The sequence below is a fragment of the Phacochoerus africanus genome, chromosome 3 (assembly GCF_016906955.1).
Source record: "Phacochoerus africanus isolate WHEZ1 chromosome 3, ROS_Pafr_v1, whole genome shotgun sequence".
NCBI classification, from domain to species: domain Eukaryota; kingdom Metazoa; phylum Chordata; class Mammalia; order Artiodactyla; family Suidae; genus Phacochoerus; species Phacochoerus africanus.
This window is the reverse complement of record NC_062546.1, coordinates 186639508-186653734: the sequence shown is the minus strand read 5'-3', so window position 1 is coordinate 186653734 and position 14227 is coordinate 186639508. Positions and strand designations below refer to the sequence as shown.

The following is a 14227-nucleotide window of genomic DNA, read 5'->3' as shown; positions in this document are numbered from 1 at the left end:
TATACTCACACACGCAGTGTATGAGGGTTCTAATTGCACCACATCTTTGCCAACAATTGTATTTTCTGCCTTTTTCCTTTTTGCCATTATAGTGACTGTGGAATGGTAACAAATTATGATTTTCTGGAATTCCCGTTGCGGTTCAGCAGAAACAAATGTGACTGGTATCCACGAGGATGCAGGTTCGATCCCTGGCCTCACTCAGTGGGTTAAGGATACGGTGTTGCCGTGAGCTGCAGTGTAGGTTGCAGATGCTGCTTGGATCCTGCGTTGCTGTGGCAGCTACAGCTCTGATTCAACCCCTAGCCTGAGACCCTCCGTATACCACAGGAGTGACCCTAAAAAGATCAAAAAAAAAAAAATTGTGGTTTTCTAACTCGCCTAATGACTAATGAGGTTCTATACGTTTTCAGTAATTATTGCTATTGGTCATTTAGTTGTAACCAAGCCTTTTGTCAATTTTTTATTGGATTCTTTGTCTTCTTATTGATTGCTCTGAGTTCTTCAATATTCTGAAAAGAAATCCTTTGTTGGTTATGTATGATGCAGGTACTTTCTGCCACTTTATAGCTTGCCTTTTTTTTTTCTTTCTTAATTGTATCTTTTGAGGAACAGAAGTTCCTAACTTTGTCATAGTCCAATTTGTCAATCTTTTCCTTTATGATTTGTGTCCTGTTAAGAAATCTTTGCCTACCTAATGTCATGAAGATCAGGCCCTTATCATGAGTGTGTGTGTGTGTGTGTAGATAAGGAAGCAGTGTGCTACCCTATAGAGTAACACTTCACGGGGTGGAGAGGACACTGTGTCACCTACCAGGAGCAGGCTGGGTGGGGGCAGGGAGCCTGTGAGATCACAGCCATCAGTGGCTGTGTTCCCAGCTGTCAAGCGTGTAATGGAGAGTGAAAGAGAATCTTCTGGTGGTAGAGGTGCTACGGATAATACTACCAGGCCCTCTAAATCACCTCTGCGCCCTACAGACCCGGCTGACTGTCCTCTCTTCTCCACTAAAACAGGGGAAAATATGAAATATGTGCTCCTATGGAGTGCTCATGGCACAGGACAGGGCTCACGCGCTTTCAGGGCCAGATGCCAGCGGTATAGCTGTGATTTTTGTTGTTGTTGTTAAACCTGATGCCTTTTACCGCTCTGTTTCATCTCTGTTTGCAGAGAGGCTGGCAAGGTGGCCGACTCTGAGAGTGGGGCTAAACTATCCTTCAGACTGGTTGTCCCCCGATGGGCCGGCCTGAGCCCCCTCCCTGAGCCAGAGCTGACAGGAGCTGCTTGTTCTTCCTGGAGAAGGAGCGGGAGTAGAGAAGGCAGGAATGGGAGTTGCTACTGCACTTTCTGAGGGGCTCTGAGGAGTCCTCCCCCCGCAGGAAACCACTTGCGTCCCCCCCAGCCCCTTGGCTGCTTGTTAGTTAGAAAGCCATGGTTTGTGCTGGGGCTGGGTGGAGCTTGGGGGACAGTTTAGGCTCTGGCTTTCCAAAGGGGAGGGGGTGGTTATGGAGCGAGCAAAGGGTCACAGCTTAGGCTGTACCATTTGCTTGTCACCTTGAGAAGTTCCACCTTGTCTAGCAAAACCTCCTTTCAGAGGCAGCCACCACAAAGGACTCTTATGAGAGCAGCGGCCCCTGCCCCCACCCTCACTTCCACTCCCTTTACCATTATTTTTCTTTGGGGGCAGAGCTGAGGGGCCTTCCTGCTTTGACTTGGAGGGGCTGTACTTATTTTAAAAAGAGATTTAGAGTCTAGAGCCTCCCCATACCAGAGATTTGTTTTTCTGATTTTCTAGCACAGTTGGAGGACGCCCCCCGGGTTAAGGAAGGCTTTCCTTCTCTGGAGGGTGTTTTGTCTTTTCCCTCTATCTGTCTCTTGGGCTATTTAGAGATTTAAGAAAGAAAGCAAGAGAGCTATATTCTAGTACCACCAGGTCTCAGAACGAGATCCACCTCCTTCTGGGGAGTGGGAGATGGGGAATGGGAGGGAGACATGGATGTCTCATTGGGTGATTATTGATTTTAAGAGGCAATATATGTAGTGGTTCAAGTGTGTGTTCTGAAGGTTAGCTTCCTGCGCCTTCTGCTGCTTTCTAGCTGTGGCCTTGGTCAAGTTTCATAACCTCTCTGAGCCTGTTTTCTCATACATAAAATGAGAATGATTTTAGTACCTCCTTGATAAGGTTGCTGTGGAGATTAGTTGAAATACTGCATTGAAATGTTTGGCCTAGTGCCTAGCACACTGAAAGCATTCCAAAATGTTAATCTTACTAATATTATTCAAGCCTTCTGTTTGGCCCTCTCTTTCTTCCCATCTCCCTTCTCTCAGGAAGTTCGGGCCTCAAGCAGAACCAGAAAAATCTGACTGGTACATATGAAGAGGACTGGGCTTTAACTGTTTCGAACTCTGTATCTATCTTATCTTGACTGCATTTCCAGCACCATGAGGGAGAATGAGGCAGCAAAGCTATCCCATTTTGAAGGGCAAGCCACAAAGAAAGCGATGCAGTGATGTGCCTGGGCTGCACGCACGCGTGCTTGAACGTCTGAGTGGATGCACGCGTCCGTCCTCCCATCTTGTTTTAAAAGGGGAGAAGACTCAGGTGGACTCTCATTAATTGGCAAGGACTCAAACACAAGATTAAGCTCAGGCCTGTCTGTGTTTTTTCCTTAGCAGAGCCCAGCGCTGAATGGGTGGGTGCTGAGAATCCAGAAGCGGTGGGACAGGATGGCGAGGTCAGCCGCAGCAGGGCACAGTGGTCAGGCCTTGCATGACACAGACCCAACAAAGCCAAAGCAGACCAAACACAGGGGCAGGTCGGCTGTCTCGTCGACTTCACACACCACCTCAAGGGCAGCGTGCCTTGTATCCTTACAGGGCTGGGTCCCTCCCAAGTCACCAGGGTTTGTGTTGGGTGACCTGAGAGAACTCAGAGGGGCACTCCATGAGGGACAACACAGAGGGGCCCCTTAGGGTTGGGTCTTGCCTGAAGCACCTCATCCAAGTGAGCTGCTATGGAAAAACATCAAACGCCACGAAGGGAGAGTAAGCTAACTGCTTTTTAAAAACCCGGCCATCACCACCACCTCTCTCTTCTCTGTGCTGTTAACTTTTTTCTCTCGGACTCTCAGATTCATCTCTGTGAGATAAATCCCATCAAAAACATATGGCTAACTATTCTACTTTAAAATGGAAATTCCAGAATTCCTGACAGGGCGCAGTGGAAACAAAGCTGACTAGGAACCATGAGGTTGTGGGTTCAATCCCTTAACCCTCGCTAGTGGGTTAAGAAATCTGGTGTTGCCGTGAGCTGTGGTGTAGGTCACAGACGTGGCTCAGATCCCATGTTGCTGTGGCTGAGGCATAGGCCAGCAGCTGTAGCTCCAATTCTACCCATAGCCTGGGAACCTCCATATGCTATAGGCACGGCCCTAAAAAGCAAAATAAAATAAAAAATAAAATAAAATAAAATAAAATGGAAATTCCATAGCAGAGCTTCTTGCCCAGGCAACACCAGGGCACAGGAGAGGGTGGTGAGAAAGGGTTCCCGGTGGAATGATAGTTGGATGAGCTGGGCATTGGTGGAATACTTTAGCTAACATTTTTCAGAGTCAGCTGTTTGTGCTTTATGTGCTTTTGGAATGAGAAGCTTTACTGTCTCCACTGTTACACCTACCGCCTCCCCAGAACAGAGGGTGAGGAGGTTATAAGTGAAATCTTAGCTTCCTGGGTAGGTCCTGAACATTGGGAGAATAAGGCAGACCTTTGAGAGGCGACAAGAGCATTTAGGGGGAGATCAGGAGACATAATTTATATGGAGCAGGAGACCTTTACGTGTACTATCTCATATAATCCTTCTGTCAGTCTCAGAAAAGTAGGTATTGGTTTCCTCATTGTTCTGGTGAGGAAACAGAGGCTAAGAGAGGTTAGTAACATAGATGCTAATGGGAAAAGCCAGGATTTAAAGCCAGGATCTTGGCTCAGAAACTGAGGATTGGACTCATATGTGGACAGTGAACTACCCACAGGTTATTGGCTAGGTTTCTGTGACCGTATCCCTCCTGACCTCGGCTTTGACCAGTCACTGAATTGTTAGCAGATCATGTGCTTTGGGATACGGTGGGGAAAGTTTAATAATTGGGTGAGACCCTGGTTTCCCCAGGCACTAGGAGGTTAAGGCATTTCTTGAGCCTCCTTTGCCTTGCAAAGGGAGGACTAGCCATTCCTTGGGTACTTATTCTACCCTCTCATGTAATCTTTTCATGAACTCTATGATGGAGATATTGTTAGTCTCAGCCCTCCCTCCTTGCCCTCATATCTACCCAACTCTCTGTCTTTTTTCTCTCTCTTAAAATAAAACATTGGTTAAATATAATGACTTGCTCAAAGTGTCACAGTTAGCAAATGGAAGACCTTAGGTATAAGTCCAAGGTCTTTGAGACTCTAAAGCCAAGGGTTAACACTTGTTTCTACTTCTCTGTTTTTCTGAGACTTTTTTCCCCTAATTCCCGGATAGTTTTGCTTCTTCTCTTTTGAGTGAGATGCCACTTTCAGCTTTCTCTTTTTGAACTTTTTGATATTTCCCTTAGGCATTGGCTTCACCTTTCCCACTGGGTCTTGCTCTTTTCCCACTCAAGCTGGGTCTGTTGTGGACCAGGGCCATTTCAGTTTCTCTCCGATTTCATTTTAGGTTTCTGGATCATCCCTTTGTAACATCTACCTTATGCCCTGGAGTAGAGTTATCTTTGACTCCTCTCACATCCTACACCTAATGCATCAGCAAATCCTGTTGGCCATACCTTTAAATATTTCCGGAATCTCATCACTTCTCACCACCTCTACTGTTGCCGCCCAGGCCAGGCTACCATCATCTCCCACTGCTGTTATTGTAGTAGCCTCCCAACAGATCCACTGACTTCTTGTCTTTCTGCATTCAAAGCGATCTTTTAAAAAAAAATTTTAGATCATTTAAAAAAATTATAGTTGACAAAAAAAAATTGGAGTTACTGTCGTGGCGCAGCAGAAACGAATCTGACTAGGAACCATGAAGTTGCTGGTTTGATCCCTGGCCTCGATCAGTGGGTTAAGGGTCTGGCGTTGCCGTGAGCTGTGGTGTAGGTCATAGACGTGGCTCGGATCTGGCTTTGCTATGGCTCTGGTGTAGGCTGGCGGCTATAGCTCCGATTAGACCCCTAGTCTGGGAACCTCCATATGCTGCTGGTGTGGCCCTAGAAAGAGAGAAAGACAAAAAAAAAAAATTATAGTTGATTTACAGTGTTGTGCCAATTTCTGCTGTAAAGCATAGTGACCCAGTCATACATATTCATACCTTCTCTTTCTCATACTGTCTTCCATCATGGTCTCTCCAAAAAGATTGGATAAAGTTCACTGGAAGTGATATTTTTAAAATGTAAACCAGATCACTTCACTCTTCTGTTTATCAACTCTAATGGCTTCCCATCTTACAGAATAAAAGATCATATGTTACCTTATTTGTGACTTCAAGTAAACACACAGACACATATCCACATACCTGCCAGGCTCTTCCTCTGTTATAGGGTGACCATCTAATTTATCATCCAGGAGTCCCCGTCGTGGCGCAGTGGTTAGCGAATCCTACTAGGAACCATGAGGTTGTGGGCTCGATCCCTGGCCTTGCTCAGTGGGTTAAGGATCTGGTGTTGCCGTGAGCTGTGGTGTAGGTTGCAGACGCAGCTCAGATCCCATGTTGCTGTGGCTCTGGCATGGGCCGGTGGCTACAGCTCTGATTCGACCCCTACCTGGGAACCTCCATATGTCGAAGGAGTGGCCCAAGAAATGGCAAAAAGACAAAGAAATAAATGAATACATAAATTAAAATTTTAAAAATTTTAAAAATAAAAACAATTTATCATCCAAATGGGGACACTTATAAAAGAGAAAAAGACCTCTATTAATAAATGACAATAAGCATAAACTGAGACTGACCCAGGCAAACTGGGAGTCTGGTCCCTTGATCTAGAGTGCTGCGTGGATCGTTCTCTCACTTCCCTTTAGGTCTTTTTGAAGTGTCACCTCTGAGTGAGGCCTTCTTTGACCTCCATTTAAAACTGCAACACATTCCTGCCCTATCCCACAATGCCTGCACTGATTTATTTTCCTCTGTGGTGCTAACACCATCTGATAGAGTATATGTTTGAATTAGCTATGTTTGTTATTGGTCTCTCCTCTCTATCTTTTTAAAAATTTTTAATTTCTTTTGTTTCTTTTTTTAATTTTTTTGGTATCTCCTCTCTAGAATGTAAACTTCAGGAGGCAGGGGATTTTTATCTCTTTTCTTTTTTTTTGGTCTTTTTGCTATTTCTTTGGGCCGCTTCCTCGGCATATGGAGGTTCCCAGGCTAGGGGTCGAATTGGAGCTGTAGCCGCTGGCCTACGCCAGAGCCACAGCAACGCGGGATCCGAGCCACGTCTGCAACCTACACCACAGCTCACGGCAACACCGGATCATTAACCCACTGAGCAAGGGCAGGGACCGAACCCGCAACCTCATGGTTCCTAGTCGGATTCGTTAACTACTGCGCCACGACGGGAACTCCTTTTATCTCTTTTCAATAAAGTATACGCCCAGCATCTACGCTGAACACAGCAGTAGATCATCAGTAAATATTTGCCAGGGGGTAGTGGGGGAAGGAATTCTGTTCTGAAGTCTTTCTCTTTGGAGTCCTTTTTCTAAATCACTTTTTCTTGTTCCTTTCTATTTATTTTGGTAACCCTTTGGTAATCTAAGACCTTAGAAAGATTACCAGTGTGCTCTTACCCTTAAGAGGAGCTAACGATGAAATTTTCCATGATTTTCTAGCCTGAGACATGGCCCCTAGGGAAGGAAGTTTGTATCCAGGATAGCAGTTTACTACATTGCAGGAGGGAGGGGAGGATTCCTGCCCTTTCAAAGTCTCATGGTAAGGGCCCTGCCCTGGCAGTTATGATATTGTGACTATATTGTGACGGTCGGTCGGTGTCAGGGCCTTGGGGCTGTGTCAGTTTCTGGGGCTGGTACCAGAACCGAAGACCTACTCAGGGCAGATGCAGGGAGCTCCAGTTTGCTCATTTCCCCTTTTCTCTTCTGTCTCTTTAAACCTAGATACTTCACCGGTGGGTCCCTGCTGAGCAGAGTCAGCAGTACATCAGGGTCCAGCCTTTCCTTACTCAGCATCATGAAGGTTTCTTTTCTGAAGTAGCCTCAGAGGAAAGGAGGGATGAGATGGGAGTTGGGAGGGGGGTGGGATCAGACCTTTTGCTTCCAGTTGAAAGTGGCAATTGGGATTATTTCAGCAGATCCTGTTGGGACCAGAGGGTAGGAGGTGGGGTCTTAGAATTTCCAGACCACAAAGAGTGAGATTTAGACTCAATGAAGATGGGAGTTGCTGCTAAAGGAGGAGAGTGTGGGGCCTAGGAACCAAAATGGGCTGCCATAGGGGCAAGAAAGGGAAATAAATGCCCTTTATGTTTCCTGTAACTTTGGTTTTCCTAATGCTGCTGATATGGCCCTATAGCAGGGACCAAAGTCCTAGTGAATTGGTGGTGGGAGACAGACATAGCTATTAGAGACAGGAGAGTGATGTCACTTTTGTGACTATAAAGTAGTCATGGGAGGAGCCGTAAGTCATAAAGAGGTTCTCAGTGTAGCAGGAAGCCTAAAAAGGGAAACCTAGAGGAAACTTCTGATTCTTCACCATTGTATCGGCAGTAGTTTAAAGCCAAGGAAGCCTTGGCAAGCAGTTGATGGCAGAGAAAGCCACTTTCCTTTGTAACAAAGGAATTCTGATAATTAATTCAGGAAAGTCCTCTGCAGTTTGATGGATATGAATTTAGCCCTCCAGTCTCATTTCCCACGAGCCACATCCACCTGTCCTGTCTTTTTCACACTTTTGTGCCTCGGTTGCTTCCACCACATTCAAAGTCTAACCTTGCAAAGGCTTAACTTGATGTCACCACCTCTGAAGCGTTTCACAGGACTCTCAGGCAGACTTTGTCCCTTTCTTCTTCTCTGGGTTCTTATTACCCTTTGTTTATAACTCTGTTATAGTATAATGCTTGTAAAAAAAAAAAAAAAAAAAACAAACATATACAGGTTCCTGCTGCTATCTGAAGGTAGACCATTCCTTTGAAAGCTTTTGTAAGCTGAAGTGGCCTAAAGTGAAGAGGCAATTACCTTTTTTGGCAAAAGTGAGGATCTTTGAATTTCTCCCAGTTAGTGAAAACAGGTACTCATGAAGGCTTTTCCTAAAAGCAAAGTGGCATAAAGCAGACTTTCAGAAAGCAGAGGATACCTGCATCTGCCTCATGTGAATGTACACTCTTCGAGGCAGGGTGTGCGATTCATTTATCTTTGTACTAACTCCGAGCCGTTCTGAGGAGAGAAGGACTGGAACGTCCGCTTCCCCTCCCCCGGCCTCGGAGCGCCTGGCACATGGTAGAATCTCAATCACTTTTCTGCTGAGTAGAATTGATTCTGGGGTTAATCCGATGAGCATATTATACAGTAGACTGACCTGGCTCTTCTTCCCCTACCCATTCTGGGCAGTGACCCGCTTGTGGCCGGTACACCCTGCTCCTGGCTCAGGTGTACTTCTAGCAGGGGGCACTGCTATTTGCTTTTCTTGGTCCTGACTCCAGCTTCTCCCTTTGATCTCTGCTGCCCGCCCCAGCTCGCCCCTGCCATTGTCCTGCACAGGGAGCTAATGTTTCTGCTTCTCGGGCTCAGCCTCGCCACCTCTCTCCCCTAGCGTGCTCTAAGCATGCTGCCCAAGTGATCAGTGATGATGGGGAACTGCTAGGAAAGGATTAAGGGGACAGCCCTTCAGCCCCCAAAGGATTCCATGTAGGGCTGCCTCCTCCTTTATCTGCTCACTTTTTTCTTGTCCCCTAAGGGACCTTGTTCCTGAGCTGGATGGGAATCTAGGCAGATGACCTGTGATGTAAGGGATTAAGGGTTGTAATCCTAGGGAAGGCTGTACTGCCCTTTAGACTAACATCAAAATTCTGTGGTTCAGGGAGTTCCCGGTGTGGCTCAGCGGGTTACAAACACAACTAGTATCCATGAGGATGCGGGTTCAATCCCTGGCCTTGATCAGTGGGTTCAGGATCCAGCGTTGCCATGAGCTGTGGTGTAGGTCGCAGACATGGCTCAGATCGTGTGTTGCTGAGGCTGTGGTGTGGCCCGCAGTCTCGGCTCTGATTTGACCCCTAGCCTGGGAACTTGCGTATGCCATGGGTGTGGCCCTAGGGGAAAAAATATTCTATGGTTCAGAGAAGTAAATAGGGTAGTCTTTTCATGTGGGGGTTCTGAGGCCGGATTGTGTGGATTCTAATCCTGTTCCAGAACTTACTACCTATGACTGTCAGCATATGGGGTCACACGCACGCCTGCCATGCTCCTTCATTCGCACAGATTTATTGAGCTCTCCTGTGGGCCAGGTTGTTCTAGGTACCAGGAAAATAACAGTGAATAAGACAAAATGGATTAATACATTTAATACCAACAATAGTGTCTGGCACAGAGTAAACATGTGGGAAATGTACCCAATATTCTCTTCTTAGTACTTTTCTGAGAATAGACCCTCAGGTGGGATGACCTTTGGCAGCAACTGCAGGACCAGATCTCTCTGAGAAGGGGAATCATGAAGGGCTAAGATGCACATTCAGGATTGGGACTAGCTTTAGGGGCCTTTCATTTCCGCCACTTCGTCTTGAAACTAAATACATGAACTGGTTAAAGGTCACCCTGGAAATGTGATGAGGGGATGACCCTGGCCTGTATTTAGATTCTGCCCAGCCCATTTGTACAGCAACACACTGCCTACCAAGCTGCGTGTGAATGACCCTGGGGAGGCCCGCGTGAAGGGAGATCCCAGAGACATGAGAGATGAGGGCAGAGAAGAGCCATTGGCCTCTCGGCTGTCAGGGCTCTCTGGCCATAGAGCAGAGGCCCTTCTGCTGGAGGTGGTGGCCTGGGGGTTGGAGAGCTGAACTTGGGAAGGAGAGTGACGTGAGGTGGAGGCACGTGGCCTGTTTCAGTCCGTTCCTCAGGGAAGGCTGCTGAAGAGGGAGGGCGGTGATACTCCTAGTGTGATTACAGCTGGAAGCAAAGTCTGCCCTCAAGGCTCCTGATTCATTGTTTGTGGTTTCCAGTGAAAGTCCAGGACTGACCTAGTCCTTATGTGAGTAGGGTTGGAGCGGAAATCTAGGTTACATTTCCTGGGGATCAACAAGTTTTTTTTTTAAGCTACCACCAGGCTCAGGGAAAGAGCTGTATGGTCCGACTCTATGGTTCAGCATCTGCTTCGCTGCTCCTCCCACTTTCTTTCTTCCGTCCTTCTCCCACGTGGTTTTTCAGAAATGAATGCCCTTAGGGCACAGAGAGAGTGCCCTTGACATGAGATGTGGGCCAATCCAGGATTCTTGGGTTTGTTCCCATGTGAGCTGCTGGCATGGCTTCCCTTGGAGACCTGCTCACTTGGCCGGGAACCATGGCAATTTGCATGCATAGGGACAGATGAAGTAGTTCTGGGCCCTTTCCAAGATTCTGAAGTACAGCCAGGTTTGGGTCCACTGGACACCATACTCTTTCATCTCATTTTTATTGCACTTTCTCCAGTCTTCAGCTGTTACTTCAGCTCAGTTCAGCCAAGTGTATGAAACTTGAACTAGGTAAAGCATTTCGCTGTGGGTATAAATCCACAATTTATTCCATAGTGAAGGAAGCAGATAAATATAGTGTGATTATAGCAGTGTTTCTCAACTTTTCATCATCACTTCCCTGAGGAACCTTCTAAGATATTTTTTCTTAATCATCCCCCCTCAGGAAATTTTAATACCACAGATATACCAAAATCATATTTGACTCTTTTTTTTTTTTTTTTTGGTCTTTTTAGGGCTGCACCTGCAGCAGATGGAGGTTCCCAGGCTAGGGGTTGAATTGGAACTGTAACTGCTGGCCTACGCCACAGCCACAGCAGATCAAAGCTGTGTCTGCAACCTACACACCACAGCTCACGGCAACACTGGATCCTGAACCCACTGAGTGAGGCCAGGGATCGCACCTGTGTCCTCATGGACACTAGTCGGGTTCGTTAACCACTGAGCACGACAGGAACTCCTGCAAAATTATGTTTCTGTACTCTGTGTGTATCTGGGCTTTATACTTTAAAAGAGTAAGACTTTCTCACCCCTCCTCCCAAGAGCAAATTTCGTCTTCCCCATCTTGGGGGAAATGTCACCCCCATTGTGAGTTCATGGATTACGGTAAAGCACAGTGGGATTCATAAGGAGTATAAAATGGTGAGCAAGCCCCCAGAGCTTTGTAAACTTGGCTGCTCCCATCGCCTTTGACTGAACATCGTAGCTCCATGATTCAGTTTTGCCTCTCAGACTATCGTTCCCATTTTGCTCTCTTTCCCCTTTCCTAGATTTCATCCCATTTCTCTCTCCAGTGTATAAGTTTAGGAGTGAATTTAATTAAAATAGTAATCTATGCAGCTCCAGGACAATTTAGGGAAGATGATTTCCTAAGCCAGTCCTCTAGGAGGTCATCCTTTTGGAAGAACAAACCTAGAGACCTACAGGATATTCAAGGGGAAATTCAAGAGACCTAGGTATTGAGGGAAATAAAGATATGCATTTGGAGTTGCCTTTCAGGGGAGAAGACTCCCAAGAGGTGTTATATTGATCCCAGTAGGTTTGGCTTATGGAATCCTATACTGGATCTAACTTCTCTATATAAATTATTTTAGGGGCTGATGCCAATTCTGCCAGTGGGATAGCAAGTTTCATTTCTCCTACAACACCATGTAACCAATAATAGCATCTCCTGTACCTTATAGAAACTACCAGAGGCATGCAGTGTTGGTGATGGAAGACCTTTTGTCACAAATCTACAGAGTCTGTATATGGCAGTCACCAGACAAGAGATCCAAGTGGGACAGGAGCATCAAGGCACAGGTGAGTAGCTCCAGAAGTACTCAGTCTTCCGGGGGTTAGTTAGGGTCTGGGTTTGTGCTGTCCAATATGGTAGCTCTAGCCATCTGTGACTATTTAAATGTAAGTAGTAGAAATTAAATAAAATGAAAAGTTAATCTCTTCATTTGCATATTTCAAATGCTCCATAGCCACGTATGGCCAGTGGCTACCAAGGTGGACAGTGGAGATAAAGAACATGCCATCACTGTAGAAAGTTTTATTAGGACTGGTCTAACGCTTAGGAGAATTAGTGAGAGGAGCAGGAGAAAGATGGAGACAGGCAATATGTAGAAAAATTAGCTGTTTGGAGTCAGGGAAACCCTCATCCTACGTGGTTAAAGGGGGCCTGGGGACTCTTCCTAATAGAAACAGGGCCTTCCAAAAGGTAGTTGGAAGTGGATCTTCTTCTATTTATGTATTAGTCCCAAGGCCTGGCATTTATCAGAATGCTGGGTAGAAGCTAATGCCTTCCTGGTAAGAAGGTGGCATAATCATTCCTCGTTATCCTCCCTTGATCTTTTGATTTCAGGAGATCCCCAGACCTCAAGCAGTACCTCCTCCCAAGATGCCAATGGCCAGCTTCTGAACCAGCCAGAGGAGCCAGTCTCCTCAGCACCATCCCTCCCAGTGCCTGAGAAGGAGCCCACAGTAAGTCACGAGCAGCATCCTAGATAGCATTTCAAGAGCTGGAGGAGTGTCTGCACCTAAAGCCTCCAAGCCAGTGGTCCCTGGAATTGTCACCTAGTTGACACTGTCTTCACAACACTGGGGGATATTTGTGACCAGGGGTTTAAATTGTGGATTTCTAGATGGAGAGTCATCGTCTTCTGCATCTTCCCTTTGCCGTCTCCTCATTGCAGTTCTTCCGAATGATGGACCTTGGCTCCTTTTCTCCCTTAACTGTACTTTCAGTGATGGTCCATGAGGTTGTCGCCTAGAGGAAAAGGGATGTGCACATCTCCTGCCCAGAGGGTTATATCACTTCACTGCTTGACATGGACTTCCAGACACCTGCATCAGCCACCTTAACCTAAGCCCTGGGAGGAAGGAAGTTCCTTTCCTAACTGAAAACCTCTATTACCTTGGGCTTCCTTTTTTCTAGGTTACTTCAGGACCCATGCAGAGACCTCAGCTGTTGAAGGCCAAGAGGAAGAAGCTAAGGGGACTCTTCAGCTAACCTGTCATTGTCTCAACTCCTAAGAATGGATTTGGAGAGTAGTCTCCTAGTGTCACCTTGAAAGGAGCACCCGTGGCAGCAATATCTCTGACACAGAGTTATACAGTTAGGGACCCCGCTGTAAGGGCAAGATAACTGAAGTTCATGTTGGCAGGCATGGGTACTGTCAACTGAGGGAATGCTGGCTCCAACCCATCAGGCACTGGCCTTCCCTGTCGGAGTGGAAGCCAGTCTCTGGGAACCGTATGCCCTCCTCTCTTTTGCTGGAGGTTCTCTAGACCCGGGATCTACCATGGACTTTTAGGTATATGGGGCAGGTCAGCAAAAAGGCACAACATGCTTTGGAAGTCTTTTCTACTTTTCTTGAGAGTCCCTAGCCAGTCCCAGATGCTTCTCAAAGACCCTTTTCTCTCTTGAGCATGAAATACAAAGCATTCACACTCCCCTGCTTTTGTGATTGCTCATCTGTGGAACACATGACCAACCCACTTCCCTTTACTGGGTCCCACCCCGTAGTTGTCTCTGGATGAAGTCTAGGCCCTTGGTCCAATCCTTCGGATTCTTCTTATGCTTCTGTCCTGCAGTGTGCTAAGCCTCGATTCCGGAGCCTTGATCTTGAGACCTTTCTCCATGGTAGGAACAAGGCAGAACAGATGGCTTTTGCTCTCCTTGGTCCAGCTTGACATGGAGTGTGTTTTGTCTGTTTAGTCCATTTACAAGGCATGGACAACAGGTTAAACCATAATATGGGATTGAAATTACAAACAGCTCAGAGCCTTAGGGCCAAGTTAGTTTCCCAGAGTGGGAGCAAAAGGAATTTTACTTTCTCATCCTTTACTTCACTTCAAATAATGTAATAATTAGAAGAACTAGAAAAGACAGGATGACAGGGGACAGAAAATGGCCACAGGAGTTCTATATGAAATAGGCAGACTCTTAGACAGTTAGAAAGTCTACCCTTTGGACAAATCCAGAAAGATTTAGCAGAGCAGGATTGGCAGAGTTCCTTGGCCTTCTCTGCTAGGTTTTCTTTATAGGTAAGACCTGAAACTT

At 46.4% G+C, this 14227-nt stretch overlaps 1 protein-coding gene across 2 annotated transcripts in view; it reads left to right on the top strand.

Annotated features, from left to right (window-relative positions):
- NHEJ1 (non-homologous end joining factor 1) overlaps positions 1–13617 on the top strand; it is an 86552-nt gene extending 72935 nt beyond the window's left edge. For both annotated transcript variants that reach the window (XM_047773532.1, XM_047773533.1), the window contains exons 6-8: positions 11862–11979; positions 12527–12645; positions 13100–13617. In XM_047773532.1, coding sequence (XP_047629488.1) covers positions 11862–11979; positions 12527–12645; positions 13100–13174 — 312 coding nt within the window. In that variant the 3' untranslated portion in view covers positions 13175–13617. The remainder of the gene's footprint in view (positions 1–11861; positions 11980–12526; positions 12646–13099) is intronic.
- Positions 13618–14227: the final 610 nt, after the last annotated feature.